The sequence below is a fragment of the Sinocyclocheilus rhinocerous genome, unplaced genomic scaffold (assembly GCF_001515625.1).
Source record: "Sinocyclocheilus rhinocerous isolate Xijiao unplaced genomic scaffold, SAMN03320098_v1.1 scaffold114, whole genome shotgun sequence".
Taxonomy (NCBI): Eukaryota; Metazoa; Chordata; class Actinopteri; order Cypriniformes; family Cyprinidae; genus Sinocyclocheilus; species Sinocyclocheilus rhinocerous.
In genome coordinates, this window is record NW_015646344.1 from 393,980 (window position 1) to 412,344 (window position 18,365).

The following is an 18,365-nucleotide window of genomic DNA, read 5'->3' on the forward strand; positions in this document are numbered from 1 at the left end:
AGTGACTTGCTGCCACCTACTGGCGGTTTTAATTTCACATTTAAGGTACCTTTTCATTTTTTTAATAATTTCAAACATCAGTTTTCAATGTTTTATGTTTAAAATATCAACACATTATTTATGCATTTGTAATTGCAGGGTAAAATATTTAATGTCCCTCAGAGCTGCATTAAACAGTGTGTAAATGCATCTAAATGACACTTCTAATGCAGCTTCTGTGTTTCCTCTGCATTACAAAGATACATTTTGTTGGTGTTGATTTGATTTGCTTGGTAACAACCCAAATGCAAGAATTTGACTCAAAAGATGGTGCACACTTTTAGAAAAAATGGCTTAAAGGTAAAAAGGCCCATAAAACGTGTTGGAAATTATTAATTTATATTACTGCTGTGAACTGACCACAAAGAATATGAAGAATATCAAAAAATTCAGGAGTCAGCTGTCCATGGTAGTCCTTAAGATATCAGCACAGTAACACACTCAGCAAAATATCGTTTAATTATCGTTATCGATAAAATCCCAGAATATTATCAAGATATCATTTTTTGTCAATATCGACAAATCAATATTTCAATATCAATATTTCATGCGAGCAGCTACTGGTAGCCAGTGCAAATTGATGAGCAGAGGTGTGACATGCGTTCTTTTCGGCTCATTAAAGATTAATCTTGCAGCGGCATTTTGGATTAATTGTTTAAGAAGTGGGGTTATACGAAGATATATATATATATAAGTCTTAAAAAGTCTTAAATTTGAGCTTTAAAATCCTGCAGAAAACATGGAATGATATCGCTGAAATATACATCTTAATTATTGTCTGAAATTAATTTGTAAATGTATTCAAAATTATTAATCTAGATAAAAATAATGAAGGCATGATTTTCACTGTTTGTCTTTCACCAAATAAACTAAAAAACATATTTTTATTTACTTGTACCATTATAAGTATACATAGAAAATATGCATAGTTATTTTATTATCATTAATATACTATTATAGTTTTTATTAAAGGGGTCATATGATGCGATTTCAAGTTTTCCTTTCTCTTTGGAGTGTTACAAGCTTAGACAGCTTGAAAGACTCAAAATTGACTGGATTCCTCTTCCTTTCATTGTTTCTGTCTCAAAGGAGAGCATTTCTCAGGTGCGGCCGCTGGTAATCTGCCGCTGTGCAGCGCGGGAGACTCAAACCATCACAGACGACAAACCCGACAGTGGAAAATGGACCCTGACAGTGTTTCCCGTCCCTCTTTCTTGCCCTGTGTCCTGTTATCTGCTCATCGTCCCTCTCTCCGTATCCATTATCATCGTTCTTGTGTCATTCCTCCTACCGCTCACAGATACTTGACATTGCCTTAAAACATCTCTGAATAACCCTCTTCATCATATGAATCAATTAATTTATTTTTTAGTTGTGTCTACATGTACAGTATATTAGACCCTTTTATACAGTGTGATCTACAGAAGCTTGAAAAATGCTTTGGTAAATAATTATGAGATACAAAGTCATAATTGTGACACACCAAGTCATAATTATGAGATAAGAAGTCAAAATTATGATACACAAAGTCGCAATTATGAGATAAAAGTGGAAAATGATGACATACTAAGTCATAATTATGAGATAAAAAGCCAAAATTGTGATACACTAAGTCAGTGGTTCTCAATTCCAGTCCTCGCGTACCCCCGCTCTGAATGTTTTGCATGTCTCTCTTTGTTAACACACCTGATTCAGATCATCATCTCGTTAGAAGTGAGCTCCGTGCATGAACTGTGTTCCGACTGACATGGTCCCTACACAGTGTCCATTGCTCCCTACTCCCTAAGCAGGGGCAATCCGTTGAAGTTTACTTCACTTCGGAATATTCATTTACAGATTTGCGCTGCGCCGCTGCCTGCAGCATCTTCACACACATACGAAACTTACTAGAGAAGCGTGAAGTGGGACATAATATACCTCTGTAAATAAATACAATTTAAATTCACGTCTCGCACACTTAAATGCCCTTTGTATGGAAAATATACGCTCCCTTCAAACTGGAATCATGGTGGAATATCCGGTAATGTCCACTTCGCAGGGCACTTACAGTCAAATATAAGCAATAAGAGAAACATACAAAATGTGCAGAGCGGGGGTACGCGAGGACTGGAATTGAGAACTTGTCATGATTATGAGATAATAGTTGAAATTATGACAGAGTCATAATTGAAATAAAAATGTCAAATTATGACAAAAATCATTATGACATACTAAGTCAAAATTATGATGAGATAAGTCAAAATTATGATACACAGTCGCAATTATGAGATAAAGGTGGAAAATGATGACATACTAAGTCATGATTATGAGATAAAAAGCCAAAATTGTGATACGCTAAGTCATAATTATGTGATAATAGTTGAAATTATGACAGTAAGTCTTAATTGAGATAAAAATGTCAAAGTATGACAAAAAATATTATGATATACTAAGTCATAATTATGAGATAAAAAGTCAAAATTATGATATACTAAATCACATTTATGAGATAAAAGGGGAAAATAAAGACATACTAAGTCATAATTATGAGATAAAAAGCCAAAATTGTGATAGACTAAGTCATAATTATGAGACAATAGTTGAAATTATGACAGTAATTCATAATTGAGATAAAAATGTCAGATTATGACAAAAATCATTATGACATACTAAGTCATAATTAGGACATAAAAATGTCAAAATATGACAAAAATCTTTATGAGATAAAAATCTAAATTATGAGATAAAAAGTAATAATTTCTTTCATAATTATGGCTTAGTATGGCATAATTTTTTTACTTTTTATGTCATGATTATGACATCTTGTGGTGGAAATGGGCTCCTGTAGTTTTTGGACACCAAAGACATCAAGTTTATTGACAAAAAGCGCATTTGTACGCACAACATGATCAGGGGTGTACAATTACAGCGATTCTGTACTTAAGTGAGGGAATACTGTGTCAAAAAGTTGTTTCCACATCTAAATGTGTTGAATCATAAAGTTATACTTTTTTAACTAAGGCATATCTTCAAAAGCACAAATGACTGCAAAATTGTGACCAATTACATTTCACATTGAAATGGATTTCATTGGCTGTAAAAAAAAAAAAAAAAAAAAAAACCCACAAGAGCTCAGTTTGATTGGCTTAACAGCTTAGTAAGATAAAAACACTATATAGGCCTATATTTTTATATAATAGAACATATTTAAGTAATAATGACTTGTGAAACATTTACTTTTCTAAGGAAAAACTGCTCCACATTTCAAAGAACCAAGTACGAGTAAAAGTTGCAGTCTCAAAATCACTCGAGCAAAGAACATATTCCCAAATTAATGCTTAAGTATATTAATGAAGTACAATGAAGTACTTTAACACCCCTGCATGTGCTATTTGAAAGATCTTAGTCATATGATTCATCAGATTTCAGTATAAATGCTTTTCTCTTTGCAGAAAGTTTCACGTCTGTATTTAAAGTCAACATGCAATGCATTCACATTCTGTTTTACTTTTTCAATTGAATGGATTTCTGAGTCAACAAGAACATAAAATGTAGATCTGGACTTGGTTTTATTCATCAGGGTTTGATGCAGAGGTGTAAAGTGGGCGTTAAGTGAGTTTGAGGAGGTTTTTTGACCTAAAACGTGGAGGATGAAGGTCAAGTTCACCCTCATCAGCTATCATTGCCATACAATTTAGTACATTACCCAGCATTGAATGACTTCACAAAGATTTTAGAAAGGCTGAGTCACTTACAAAAGCAGCTGAATAGCTATTTGGCAGCCTTGACATCAAGTGCAAAAGAAAGTTGTTTCAGGGACAAAGAACTTTCACTGAGAGATTATGAAAACCATGCACAATAAGACCAGGAACATTTATGAGGAAAGTGGCTTTCATGTTGACTTGAACATCAGTAAAAGCAGCTCAGATCTGCATCTCCATGAAGTGAACCACTCCTCGTGTCTGCTGAACCTCTGCACCATCTCTCAGTGTCATCAGAAATAGAGCTGTTATCTAATTCTTCATGCTGTGTGTGTGTGTGTGAGGGAGAGAAGCACATAAGGCCCACCGCCACATGTGGGCTGAATCTATGCAAGCGTCAATCTTTTTTCAAACTCTTTTTGGTATAAATGAGCTCATAGCAGTTTCCATTCCTCTTGCTTTTGCCATCTTTCATCTGTTCCTGACGCTTCATCGTGTCATTCAAGGATTTGTTCCTCTGTGTAAAGGGCTGTTGTTTGTCTCACTCTGGCTCACTGTAAAGGCGACTGCAGTATTTCACAGACAGTGACTCATCTGAATCATCTCCAGACGCAATATTCACTGACAGAAGCACAAGCGTGAGTCAGGTCTGATGAGTTCAGACAAACTTTTCCCATAATCCTTCATCATTAGTTCATTATCTGAGTGTGAACGTGCACAATTTTCCTCTTACTTTATCAGCTGCATGTTTATGTTGAATATTATCGCTATGAGAATTGACTAGCGGTGCGCATCTGTACCTCATTCCAGCTCATTTTAGATTTCACATTTATTCATATTTGCTTATTGCTTTTTTTTCCCCTTTTTATTTTAAATGTTTTCTCCTTGTGAAAATGGTATTGTAAAATGAGTCTCTGTCTAGATTTTAAGAGAATTAAAATTATAGTTTGACAGCAAGTCTAAGTGACTTATTTTCTCTTAAAAACACAACAAAGTATATAATAATTATTTCCAGGTGAATTTCGCAAAGCATGACAAGAACATGTCATATTTCAACATGAAATCAAATTAAGAGATAATATATATAGCTTATCAGAAAATTAAGCCTAGATTTCAGAAGAATTATATATGTACTGTATGTATGTATGTATGTATATATATATATATATAATTTTTTTTTTTTACCAGTTTAAGTCTCTCAAATGGATGCCGTTTAGGTGAAGTTTAAGTGTTGCTAATTCAGATACTTTTTGGGTGTTAACGTATTAATAAGACAGGTAGGCCCTAATAGAGTCTTAGCATGAGTATATTTTCTCTGTCTGTCTCTGTGGCCTCTTGGCATCTCCAGCAGGTTTCCAGTCCAAGGCCGCCAGTGACATTTGCTCCTCTGTTTGTAGCTCTTACAGCGCCGCAGGTTTCCATCTGCTGTCTCGCGCATTCACGCTTCCCAAACATGGACAGACAAAAGACATGGAGAAGCCTAATGTACACATGAGCCGGGATATATCTGTGTGTGTGTTTCTATTAGAAGGATGTAGCTGGTTATATCATAACAGTATGCATTATTATTCTTTATATGCCTCAATACAATTACGATTAAAAAAAGGTTAAAATACTTAATATGACAGTCAATATGACAGTCTTAGTGTATGGGTCTATACAAACAATAAACAGAACAGTTGTATGCTATTTCAATTGAAAAAGCATTAAAACAAACGAAATGTGCAATTATAATTACAAAAGCATTTAAAAAAAAAGAGCGAGAATGCAAGAAAAACAATCTTCAAGTATATAAATTGCTTGTTTCTATCTGCCCTGGGCTCCTTGACCCAGATAACATTCCCAGGCTGTGTAGGATAAACTGACACGATCAGAATCTAATGCCTCAAGGCATCACATGCTCCCAGCACTCGCTCTAAAGTTTCGTATGGCCCAGAACTGAGCCAGAGACGCAGTCAAGGGCAGGACAGCGAAGAAGTTGCGCTTATAAAATGATCTTGGCACAGTCTTGAGTTTGTGGAAAGGCTACTGGTCCAGCAACAGGGCAAAAGGTAATTTCTTTCAAGATGTTTTAGGTGTTTTCAACGCTATAAACCAAAAGTAACATTTAATGAGTCAGATTAGGTGCATTATTTTTGACTTAGGAGACATTCTCTGCTATGATGTTCTCAAAGTCGACACAGAATGGCTTTCACAGCCTATTTGACTTTTCTGTTTATTCAAACCAAGTGAAACAGGAGCTGAAGAATAAGACACATCATCTGAGAAGGGATGCCAGACATTTTTTTTTCTTTGCAATAAAATGCACTGGAAAAATGGTGCTTGGTTAAGTGTACAAAAAAAGTAGGAAGGGTCAGTTCTCATGCTGGGAAATTGCTAAGAAAGGGTTTGGAAAACACTATCAGATATCAGACTATCAGACAAAGCACATCCTCAAAAATAACTTGATTTTGTACACACAATTAAACATATAAGTAGACAGTTGTGCAACAAATAAACTGTTTATTAATCAGCACAAGACATAGCATGACTGTCTTAGATGGCTTGAGATGTGATCTTATTAAAGGCTTGAGGTAAAAATAGAGTTCTGTTTTGTGTGACCTCATGAGACACTGATCTGTTTTGCATACCAGACTACAGTACATGATCCTACATCAACAGAGAGATCCAACACCATTTGGGAAACAGATTTGATGGAACTTGTCCTGGCTTTTGAACAGAAGGGAGCGTTTTGAAGATTTGCTCTTGACAGTAACCTAAAGACACAATGGCAATAGATCAGCAGTGTCTTCAGAGAGAGTGGAGAAGATCAAGAGAGGATGAAAACTCGAGCAGCGACAATGGATGGATGGATGCGGGTGAAGAAGTGGAGGATGAGAAGAATCCAGGAGAGGAAGATGAACGGACAGAAGAAAAGGATACAAAGGAGCTGCAAGTAGATGCACGGGAAAGTGAGAAGGATGTTGATGACAACGAAGGATGTAGTGTTAGTTTTCCTTTCATGCCTGCAAACAGTGACAGCGTTTTTGCTATGTATACTAATAATGATAAAGCCAGTGATGAAGAGGATGCCAAAAAATATGACAACAACAATAATATTGATGCAGTACGCAGTAATAGTTTTCCTGTTAGCAACAATGATTACTTAGTGGATGTGTTTACAAATGATACTAGTGATGATAGTGATAAGTATGATGAGAAAGAGTATAGCGTTAGTTTACCTGTTGCATCTGCAAAAAGTGAGGGTTTAGTCCCTGCAATTATAAATACTGATACAACCAGTGATGAAGAGGATGCCAATGAACATGACGAAGATGAATTTTTCTGTTATGCCTGCAAACAGTGATGGTTTAATTCCTGCATCCACAAAAAGTGATAAAGAGGATGCTGACAAAAAAGATGACAAAAATAATGATGAAGAATGTAGTAATAGTTTACCTTCTACGTCTGGAAACAGTGAAGGTTTAGTTGCTTCACTTACAAATAATGATAAAGTCAATGATGACAAGAGTGGATGTAATATACATGTGGACATTAATGGCAATGAAGAATATATAACGAATTTAGCTGTTACTTATGCACATGTTGACAGCTTAGCTGCTGTGTGTGGACAAAATAATAAAAGCACTGATAAAGATTACGATAAATACAACAATGATATTGAAAATGACTGTTTTGCTACTGCCTCCATCAGTACCGATGACATTGGTGGTTCTGAAAAAGACTTAACATTTGGAGGTTTAACATTTAGAGATAAAGAGCAGCACATGACGGACTCCAGCTCTGAACAGGAACTAATAAATCAAGAGTTAGAGGAGGAGGAGGAAGATGATGATGATGATGATGAATATGATGGAAGTAGCAGTTCTGAAGATGAGGATTGTGACATTTATCCCAAGAAGCTATACTCTGATCCAGCTTACCCAGGTGTGGTCTTCCAGGCTCTGGAGAACATGATGTTGCATTCGGTCCTCATTGACTTGACCCTCTTCACAGAGGATGGATACCAGTTCCAGGTCCATTCCTTTGTCTTGGCTGCGATCAGTTACCTTATTCAGACCAGACTCAGACAGAAGCCCAAACGAGAGCAGTTTATCTCCTTGTGTTTGGCTCCTGAGGTTCATGGTTCTGGGTTGGCAGCAGTGGTGGAGTTCGCCTATACAGGGAACATCGGCATTCTGAACAAAGGAAATATAGAACAGATTTGGTCTGCAGCGGTCAGCCTGGAAGCTCCAAGAATTCTGGAACTCTGCAAAGAGGAGGAAGAGAGAGAAGAGGATGAGGCAAGAGGGAAGAAAGTGGACAGAAAGAGATTTCTGCTGTGGAACATATGAAAATTAGTCTCCAGCATATCAGACAGTTGTGGACACAGAGAATGGGATGTGATGTGGAGCTTGAAGTGGAAGGAAGAGTGTTTCATGGTAAGACACTTGGAAATATGGCAAATGTTTGAGTTTCCTATGCATGAAGCTAAAGGCTGTCTCCATATAATATACATTTATACTTCTCTAGCTCAAAGTATTAATTTGATGCTTTCTGCATTTGCAGAACTGCTTGTAATGTTTTTTTTATGTCCCACCTTCGTGAAGCTCACCGGGCGCTCCTGGCTGCCAGCAGCGACTACTTTAGAGGCATGTTTACCAGCGGTATGAAGGAGAGCCGACAGGAATTGGTGTCTCTGCTGCTAGTGGCGGCTGCCAAGTTTGAAGCCCTCCTGCACTACACCTACAGCGGGGCTCTTGCGCTCGGATGGGGCTGTGTGTTTGATCTCACCTGTACATCTCTTCAATTACAGTTTCAGACTGCCTTCTCACTATGCCTTAACTTCCTGCAACAAGAAATAGATGCTTACAGCTGCCTGGATGTAGCATCTTTCGCAGAGTCCTACGGAATGGTGGACTTACTTGCACTGGCCAATGACTATGTCTTGAGGCACTTTAAAGATGTGTCCGTCACTCCAAAGTTCCAAGATCTTCCTGTAGAGAAACTGAAGAAGTACCTTCAAAGTGATTCTCTCTGCGTTCCCTCAGAGTTGCCCGTATTCAGAGCAGTCATGTCTTGGATCGAAGCCTTTCCCAGACAACAGGTGAAACTTGCCAGGGAGCTGATGGGAACTGTCCAGTTTCCCTTAATGACCTTTAAGGAGTTCAAAGAAGTCAAGTCCATAACGTCTTGGCCGAGAATTGGCACCAAAAAACTATACGATTCTCTCCTTGAGGAGTTCTGTTCCAGTTCTTCAGATGTTCAGTCCAATTTCAGGGCCTATATGCCTAAAGACACTCTAGTCCTTGTTGGGGGCGAGAGGATCACTGATAATTTTGACAAACGTAGACCCTCTAGGGAAATGTGGTTTAGCAATTCCTTGCAGAACCATGTTGGATTGGTGAAGAAAGTAGAGTGGAGAATGCTGGGAACTTTACCTGAGAAACCAAGATTCAGTCATGGAGTTGGGGTAATGAGGGGCAAGCTTTACGTAGTTGGCGGACGGCATTATTACGGCAAAGCTGATACCATGAATTGCACCTACAGGTAAGACGTAACATGAAGACTCATCTATTTGACCTTGTCCAGGGTTGCCTTCTCATACTGTGGACCTCTTGTTCAATCTTTGAATTAGGTACGATCCCATTCAAAACACTTGGCAAAGGTTGACCGATATGTACGAGAGAAGAGGCAGCTTCACTCTTGTGGTCCTAAATGGTAAAATATATGCTATTGGTGGAGAGAGGGACTCAAAGGTCAATATGGAGACTGTTGAGGTTTACTGCCCCAACACAAATTCTTGGAGGTTAGTAGCAAGATTCAGTCATGGAGTTGGGGTAATGAGGGGCAAGCTTTATGTAGTTGGCGGACGGCATTATTACGGCAAAGCTGATACCATGAATTGCACCTACAGGTAAGACGTAACATGAAGACTCATCTATTTGACCTTGTCCAGGGTTGCCTTCTCATACTGTGGACCTCTTGTTCAATCTTTGAATTAGGTACGATCCCATTCAAAACACTTGGCAAAGGTTGACCGATATGTACGAGAGAAGAGGCAGCTTCACTCTTGTGGTCCTAAATGGTAAAATATATGCTATTGGTGGAGAGAGGGACTCAAAGGTCAATATGGAGACTGTTGAGGTTTACTGCCCCAACACAAATTCTTGGAGGTTAGTAGAGTAAATGAATAGCACAAGAAATGCATTTGTAATTTCAGGAAGAATCTAAGCATGCATGATCGATATCAGCTTTTATTGGAACAACGTTTCTAGAAAGTAATCATTGGCCAAAAACTACCCATATGTCTGAATATTGTTTAAGACCCAAACACCAGCTCAAACCCTTACCCTAAACTTTGATTTGTTTTTGAACCATAGTCAGATTAGGCACCATATTTTTGTTCAAATGAAAAGCCTTTCTGTTTCATTCTCTCCTACTCCAGTTTTGTCCGCCCATTAGATCAAGCTCTATGCTGTCATGCGGCCAGTGTATGGAATGGCACAATCTTCCTATCGGGAGGCTTTAACAGCCAGTACCAATGCCTGTCGACCATGACCCTTTACCACCCAGAACGAGGATCCACTTACATGGCTGAGATGACACATGACAAAGCCCTGCACTGCATGGAGACCCTAGGTGACCGTCTGTACGTGGCGGGAGGGGTTTCGTGTGATGCTGATGGCCATCTGGTAGATCAATTAGCCTGTGAGTTCTATGACCCTGTGGCCAACTCCTGGAGTGCCATTATACCATTCCCAGTGCCTCATGTTGGGTCAGCATCAGCGGTCTTAGAGGGGAAGGTCAACGTAATCGGAGGCTACTGCCAGGAAGACTACAGTGATACCAAAACTGTGCATCGCTATGATCCTGCAACAGAACGCTGGGAGAACATGAGCATAACACCAGGCCCAAACACACACATAGCTGCCTGTGTGCTGCCCATACCTGCTCATCTTAGACAATAAGAGGTGAATACCTTGAATACAATTCAGTGTCCTTAGTTACTGCATTGTACATTATCTACAACATAAAAAAAAAAAAAAACATCTTCAAATTAAAACATGAGGATGGAAACTCTGAGCTGAATTTCAACTTGGGGCAAAAGGCATTTTCAGAAATGATTTGAACAGGTGATTTGCAAGGGAATGTACAACCCATTGAAAGTCTGGATATATTACTGACATTATGGCATTATCCCAACTCCACATAGGCCTTTTTAAATAAAAGCACTTTGAAATGCCACAGTTATGCACATAGCAATGACACATTCCTGGAAACAAATTATCAATGATTTGGCATAAAAATCTCTCCTTTTCAATTTTGTTGATCACTTTATTTGTTAGACAAATATTAAATTCTCTGAAGTTTTATGCCAGATTTTATATTTGTTTTGTAGATTGATCCTAGAATAAAGTAAAACAAAGGAAAATAGTTTATTTCTACTTTGTGCATTAATTTAAGTGCATTGTTGTCAACATGTTTTTCATTTTTACAAACTGAAGACCAAACTTACTTTCTATGTGTCACAAATACTGTCAATCAAGCTTAGTTTTTATTTAACCCAGAATATGTATTTGACTGGTGTTGTGTGTGTGGATTTGTTAGGCTGCCATCATGAAGTTGCCACCTAGGAACATATTCAATTGAGAAAAATAAAATAAAAAATAAAAGCTTTATATAAAACGATAGAAGTCTATGACAAGTCCCCATTTGGATAGCCAAGTGATGTGCCTGAATGAAAATCAATGTTCCATAGAAGAGTAAAGAGGGAACTCTGGTTTTTGTCTGTATATCTGAAATAGTGACCTTTTAATTACATTTATGCACGATTAACACAGTAAAGAAACATGATATATTTTCAGCACTGTTAAACAGTTCTTTCTGAAATTTTACAAAATAACGCACACAGATAAATTATACAGAAGTAGAATCCAGTGGGTAAAGCAGGTAGCCTGTGAAAGTGGAATAGTTGTAGCGTCGATCCACAAAGATCCAGGATCTGATCCACAGCCTCATGTGAACCTCCTCGCCAACATCCAGCTCCATCACAGCTCCATTGGCCATTTGGTCGTTTCTCTCGCCAGAATTATATTCGTATGAAGACACAAATCGTGTCGTGCCTTTAAAGATGCTCAGACCCATATCATGGGAGGAAAACGCGGAGCCTGAGTACCTGAAGTAATACACACCTTTAACAGGTGCTGTGAAGACTCCTGCAACAGAGAAAAGCAAGGATCTCAATACTACAAATTAAACATTGTTTAAAAATTCAATTATGAAAAATTATGATTTATTTTCATTTTCATTTTCAAAAAAAAATATTATTTTTTTTTTAATCACAAAATGTCAAACTGAATATCCAGCAACCTGTGATTGGGTCATATGCATTGCCAATGTTGGTTAGGACTTTATCAAAGATGAGCTTGGTCTCTGTACTAAAAGGCCCTCGGTTTGTACTCTCTGTAGCTGACATGGATGCAGTAAATGCCACTTTAGGACTCTCTGTGAATGGAAAAAAAAAGGTTAGTTTACTTTAAGCAGTCAGTAAATAAAACTAGAAAATGTGATGCCAAATGATAAAGTGGTTGCAAAAACTTTTCTATGTGGTTTCAAACTCATAATAACTCATGCATCGAAATGTAAATCAAACCAGAGAATGTACCTTTAATCTGTTTCTGCAGCTCCTGAATCAAGCTTTTCTGCTCTGCGAGTTCATTGTTAGCAGTGTTCAGATCCGTTGTCAGTCTATTAATTGAAGCTTTAAGCTCCTTCAACTCAGGGAAGATGTTCACCACAGGAGTCATTATATCCTCATCCTGTGCCATGCAGGAACTTAATATCAAGATTAAGACGAGCTGAAATAAAGTCATGATGACTGTTTCTGTGGTGCTAAAGAGAAGAACAAATCATCTACGGTCTCTGTGCTTCTTATTTGTATAGAGCTACTCTTGGTTAATGATTAAGAATTTGGTGTTTTTAGATGAAAAATTTCTAGAATTGCACAATGATTCAGTCATGATGTTGTTGGCTAACTGCTCAACTCATATCACAATTTCAATGTTTAAATCTTATAAAAGCACATTAAATTTTCTCTCTTGATGATGACATAAAATATGTTTATGTGCTGTAGGTGGTAGGAATCTGTGATAAAAGCTTGGGTGATTCAGTTAAATCTTTAGACATGTTCTTTCTTAAAGGGGACATCGGATGCCCATTTTCCACAAGTTGGTATGATTCTTTAGGACAGTGGTCACCAACCTTTTTAGGCCCAAGATCCCTGACCTCTGCCTTTATGAAAGACAAGATCTACCTATTGAAGAATTGATAGAAAAAGACATCCCAGATTGTACTTCAAATTTGAGGCCTTTTACTTAGTATTTTAATTAGTGATGCGCCGGTCCCCCAGAAATGTAATGCATTTTTGTACTTATTTTACTGTTATTTTCGGGATCTACTGGGACAGTGATAATGATCTACCAGTCGATCGCGATCGACGGGTTGGCGACCACTGCTTTAGGGTCTTCATGAAATGTCTGCAACATATTTTGGTTAAAATTCCTCAGTAGTGTAAAACAACACCTTTTTTACCTTGGCAAAAACAGCTCTGTTCACAGCGACCCATTTCGGTGCATGTCTCTTTAAATGCTAATGAGCTCTGCTCACCCCACCCCTCTCTTCTGAGAAAGAGGAAAGGCGATTAGCAAATAATCATAAAAATATAAAATGAGGGACTTACTTCTGGAGGTGCAGCTGGATTACGAACAGTGGGTACTGATCCATCCTTGAGTTTTGAAGAGAACATGAAAGGCCATGATGAAATAAAATCTGCTGTGTCAGAAAGCCAGCCTCCGCAGTACAGTACAACACAATTAAAGATACTGTCACACAGCACAGGTCAGAGAGTGACAACACAGCTCTGCACAATACATAGCTTAAAGGAAATCACACAAAAATGAGTATTATGCCATCATTTATTGTCCCAAACCTGTATGACTGACTTTCTAAACTATGTGACCACAGCAGATCCACTTTTATTTTATTGAAAAGAGCAGCCTGGACATCTGGCCTAAACATCTGATTTTGGGTTTCACACAAAGCCATATAGATTTGGAACAACATGAGGGTGAGTAAATGATGACAGAATTTTTTATTTTTGGGTGAACTACCACAACATATTGCAGTATATTGTAGAATAACACACTACTGTTACCCCACAGCAGAGCAAAAAATGGTGCAGAGCAGGACTTCCAGCTGTTAATGTGACATCTAAAGCAATGTGATAATATATTAAGACTTTACAGGGGTTACTTCTTGTCTCATTTTAATGGTGATCTTACATTCTTTTATCTCTTTTCTCTCACTGTATATCTCTCTCGTCTTGTCGCCACCATCCTCTCACACAATAAAATGCACAGAGGCTTTACTATCAAGCACTTCAGGTCAATAATTGGGGAAGATGATGGTTCGATGGTTCTTGTTTATTGATCACCACCTGGACTCCCTTTCATGAACAGAAGTTATTTATTTTGTAGATTTCACACTCCTCTAATAAATAATTGTGATTCAAGCTGCGGATTTAAATGCCTACAATAGCTCAGTTGTTGAGCTGGATAGCTTTTCCACAACTTTTTTTTTTAAATATGGTTTCTGTTGCAGCATACCAGAGAGAGATCTAAACTGATAATTAAAGGGGACAGCGGATGCCCATTTTCCACAAGTTGCTATGACTACATACATAGTATGTACTACATACTACATACATACTACATACATGAAAACATACTTTGGTTAAAATTCCTCAATGGTCGTGTAAAATAACACCCTTTTTACCTTGTCAAAACCAGCTCTGTTCACAGCGACCCGTTTCGGTGCATGTCTCTTTAAATGCTAATGAGCTCTGCTCACCCCACCCCTCTCTTCTGAGAAAGAGGAAAGGCGATTAGCAAATAATCATAAAAATATAAAATGAGGGACTTACTTCTGGAGGTGCAGCTGGATTACGAACAGTGGGTACTGATCCATCCTTGAGTTTCAACTTTTTAGCAAAACCTGCCTTGAATCGTTCCTTGTTCAGAAAGCAGTCTAGAGTAAAATGACTTGTGCAGATATAAACGCATTTAGGTAGATCGGGGGGCGCACTCCCTTCAAAAACAAAAGTGATCCACTGCATCTTCAGCGGCTCAGATGCTGGGAGTAAATGACGACTGCTATGTTCATTCTTACATTCAACAACAGAACACCTTTAGGTGTCGAAACAATGGCGGGCTGTTTACAGCTCACTCAGGGTGGGTCTATGATAAAACGGTCGTGTCCGTCAACAGTCGTGGGAGGGGCCTGTGCAAAGTGACGTCACTTTGGCAAGAATCTGTGAACGGCTTGATCTGAGAAAGTGCTTATGATATGTGGGGATTTTAAAAAAAAAAGCACTGGATGGATTTTTATTATTATAGGGTCTTTGTGTACACACACTGCCAACACACATTTAAGTTCAAACACCATGTAAAAGTGAATTTTGCATCCGATGTCCCCTTTAATAAGTCCACCACCATTCTGAGAAACAAAACATGTATTTTGCAAATATATATAACTGGATGGATCTTTAACCAAAATATTTTTATTTCATCAGAATACACTTACTTTTGAGTATCCATCAGTGGAGAAACATTATTTTTGTCCACATAAAGAGGAAAGGCGATTAGCAAATAATCATAAAAATATAAAATGAGGGACTTACTTCTGGAGGTGCAGCTGGATTACGAACAGTGGGTACTGATCCATCCTTGAGTTTCAACTTTTTAGCAAAACCTGCCTTGAATCGTTCCTTGTTCAGAAAGCAGTCTAGAGTAAAATGACTTGTGCAGATATATATACATTTAGGTAGATCGGTTAGCAAATATTCATAAAAATATAAAATGTGGGACTTACTTCTGGAGGTGCAGCTGGATTACGAACAGTGGGTACTGATCCATCCTTGAGTTTCAACTTTTTAGCAAAACCTGCCTTGAATCGTTCCTTGTTCAGAAAGCAGTCTAGAGTAAAATGACTTGTGCAGATATAAACGCATTTAGGTAGATCGGGGGGCGCACTCCCTTCAAAAACAAAAGTGATCCACTGCATCTTCAGCGGCTCAGATGCTGGGAGTAAATGACGACTGCTATGTTCATTCTTACATTCAACAACAGAACACCTTTAGGTGTCGAAACAATGGCGGGCTGTTTACAGCTCACTCAGGGTGGGTCTATGATAAAACGGTCGTGTCCGTCAACAGTCGTGGGAGGGGCCTGTGCAAAGTGACGTCACTTTGCCAAGAATCTGTGAACGGCTTGATCTGAGAAAGTGCTTATGATATGTGGGGATTTTAAAAAAAAAAGCACTGGATGGATTTTTATTATTATAGGGTCTTTGTGTACACACACTGCCAACACACATTTAAGTTCAAACACCATGTAAAAGTGAATTTTGCATCCGATGTCCCCTTTAATAAGTCCACCACCATTCTGAGAAACAAAACATGTATTTTGCAAATATATATAACTGGATGGATCTTTAACCAAAATATTTTTATTTCATCAGAATACACTTACTTTTGAGTATCCATCAGTGGAGAAACATTATTTTTGTCCACATAATGTTTTAGTTCAGGCCTTTACCAGTTAAATGTGGAAACCATAGACTGTAAAAAAAAAGATGGACAACGCGTCTCCGCTTCCTTCCACTATAGAAAAGTGAAGCCAAAGCATCTCAGTATGGCCGCTGCCATCTTGAGTAAATGACGGAGCCCGAGTCTGCGCAGTAGAGATTCGTTTGGAGCCAGAGTCTGTGCAGTAGTGTCGTGAGTTGGAGCTGCATTATACTAGCTAAAATCAAACTTATCACAAAAACGAACAATTCAACATATATCAGCGTGATAACAACTACCTCTAATAACCAAAACTATCTTTTGGAAAATTGTATTGGAAGTGTAATTTTATTTTTTTATCTTGACTCAAGTCCCATTTGTTTACATGGAGAGGGTGGGGTTTATGACCTGTACTGCAGCCAGCCAGCAGGGGGCGATCAAAGAGCCCGCAGCTTCACTTTTCAGGACGTGAGGCACACCCGGTGGAAACTAACCAGCCATTAAACCCATAATTTCCTTAAATGTTAATATTTCCATCTCTTTAGTTTCACCCTACCCCACCCTACTTGCTACAAACAAAAGTCTCTTCCAACAAATTCAAGTCATTTATATTCTCATTAATATTCTTATTTATATGAACATTAAAATATAAGCAACAAATAACATTTTGAACCAGTAATACACAAACAAATTCAAAACATGTCATACTAAAATACAAGTGTCACTGTATATTTTTACTTTTGAGACAACATTACATTACAGATTTTACAGTTTGGCACTTGTGGATACTTTTGAAACCTAATACATTGACAACATGAAAATGAATACCAACACTTTTAAATCAACATAGCCATAGCATGCTATTGATTTATAAAATACACATAACCAGGAACAGAAGTAAACAAAGTTAAAATACTGGTAGGGCCATCAAGTAAAACAGGGCACCCTTATTTTGAAAGGAAATGCTGCAGGCCTATTAAAAACACTCAAACAGCGTTCAATGTTGGTGACTTTGAGAGCAACATTTTTACATTTTCAGTTCTGTTGGGTTACAAATCACCAGTAAAAGAGTTTACTTGACACAGAACTAGACAAAAATATTGAGTGTTGTGGCAGTACCATGGTACAGTCAGGAGGTAATACATTAATATGATGGTGATTACCAAATATCAAAGTATTCATAATACATCTATGTCATGGTACATTTGAACTGTGTTCGTGTACTGTTAGTGTTTTGATACTTTTGGAAAATCTCTTAACTGCAGTCCAGAGTTGTTTACAAGCGTCAGATGAAGATGAATGTGACGTGACATGTGGCCAAGTAACAACGGCCACAGCCATATCACCCTGCAGCCCAAGACTGGTTGCCCACTGAAGCTAAGCAGGGTTGAGCCTGGTCAGTACCTGGATGGGAGACCTCCTGGGAAAACTAGGTTGCTGCTGGAAGAGGTGTTAGTGAGGCCAGCAGGGGGTGCTCACCCTGTAGTCTGTGTGGGTCCTAATGCCCTGTATAGTGACGGGGACACTATACTGTCAAAAAGCACACGTCTTTCGGATGAGATGTTAAACCGAGGTCCTGACTCTCTGTGGTCATTAAAAATCCCAAGATGTATATCCAAATTATATTAAAAGCATTTGTCAAGTTGAATGAAATGACTTTATTTATTACAAATACTTGAAATTTGTGCTCTGCATTTATCCCATCCAAGTGCACACACACCAAACGGTGCGTTCCAAACGGGATATATCGCCCTCCGAAGGGCACTTCGGAGTTAAAACAATCATGGTTGCCATATTGAAGGGTCGTTCCAAACCGAAGTGCTCAAAACTGGCCACTTCAAAGGGCCCTTCGGAATGAAGGATTTCGAAGGATACAACTGATGGACACTTTGGGCTCCCATGATCCTTTGCGCAGATTCTTTGCATGATGACGGCGCCTCCGTGTGGGAACGTAATGATGACGCAGAAGGGCACTTCAAGAAACAGTTGTTCGGTCCCCTACACCCTTCAACCCTTCGAAGCTCTCACTCCGGAGGGTAAAC

General features: G+C 38.3%; 3 protein-coding genes across 4 annotated transcripts in view; 2 read left to right on the forward strand and 1 right to left on the reverse strand.

Annotated features, from left to right (window-relative positions):
- The window catches only part of LOC107707294 (uncharacterized), a 4,293-nt gene extending 2,767 nt beyond the window's left edge, over positions 1–1,526 (forward strand). For both annotated transcript variants that reach the window (XM_016511280.1, XM_016511281.1), the window contains one exon: positions 1,129–1,526. In XM_016511280.1, coding sequence (XP_016366766.1) covers positions 1,129–1,347 — 219 coding nt within the window. In that variant the 3' untranslated portion in view covers positions 1,348–1,526. The remainder of the gene's footprint in view (positions 1–1,128) is intronic.
- Positions 1,527–7,386: 5,860 nt separating this feature from the next.
- LOC107707295 (kelch-like protein 33) lies at positions 7,387–10,951 on the forward strand. The gene is made up of 4 exons (XM_016511283.1): positions 7,387–8,140; positions 8,309–9,248; positions 9,337–9,507; positions 10,147–10,951. The coding sequence occupies exons 1-4, from the start codon at positions 8,050–8,052 to the stop codon at positions 10,667–10,669; spliced, it is 1,725 nt and encodes a 574-aa protein (XP_016366769.1). The 5' UTR covers positions 7,387–8,049; the 3' UTR covers positions 10,670–10,951.
- Positions 10,952–11,202: 251 nt separating this feature from the next.
- On the reverse strand, positions 11,203–12,646 carry cbln11 (cerebellin 11). The gene is made up of 3 exons (XM_016511284.1): positions 12,367–12,646; positions 12,072–12,206; positions 11,203–11,917 (listed from the first exon to the last, which is right to left on the reverse strand). The coding sequence occupies exons 1-3, from the start codon at positions 12,572–12,574 to the stop codon at positions 11,619–11,621; spliced, it is 642 nt and encodes a 213-aa protein (XP_016366770.1). The 5' UTR covers positions 12,575–12,646; the 3' UTR covers positions 11,203–11,618.
- Positions 12,647–18,365: the final 5,719 nt, after the last annotated feature.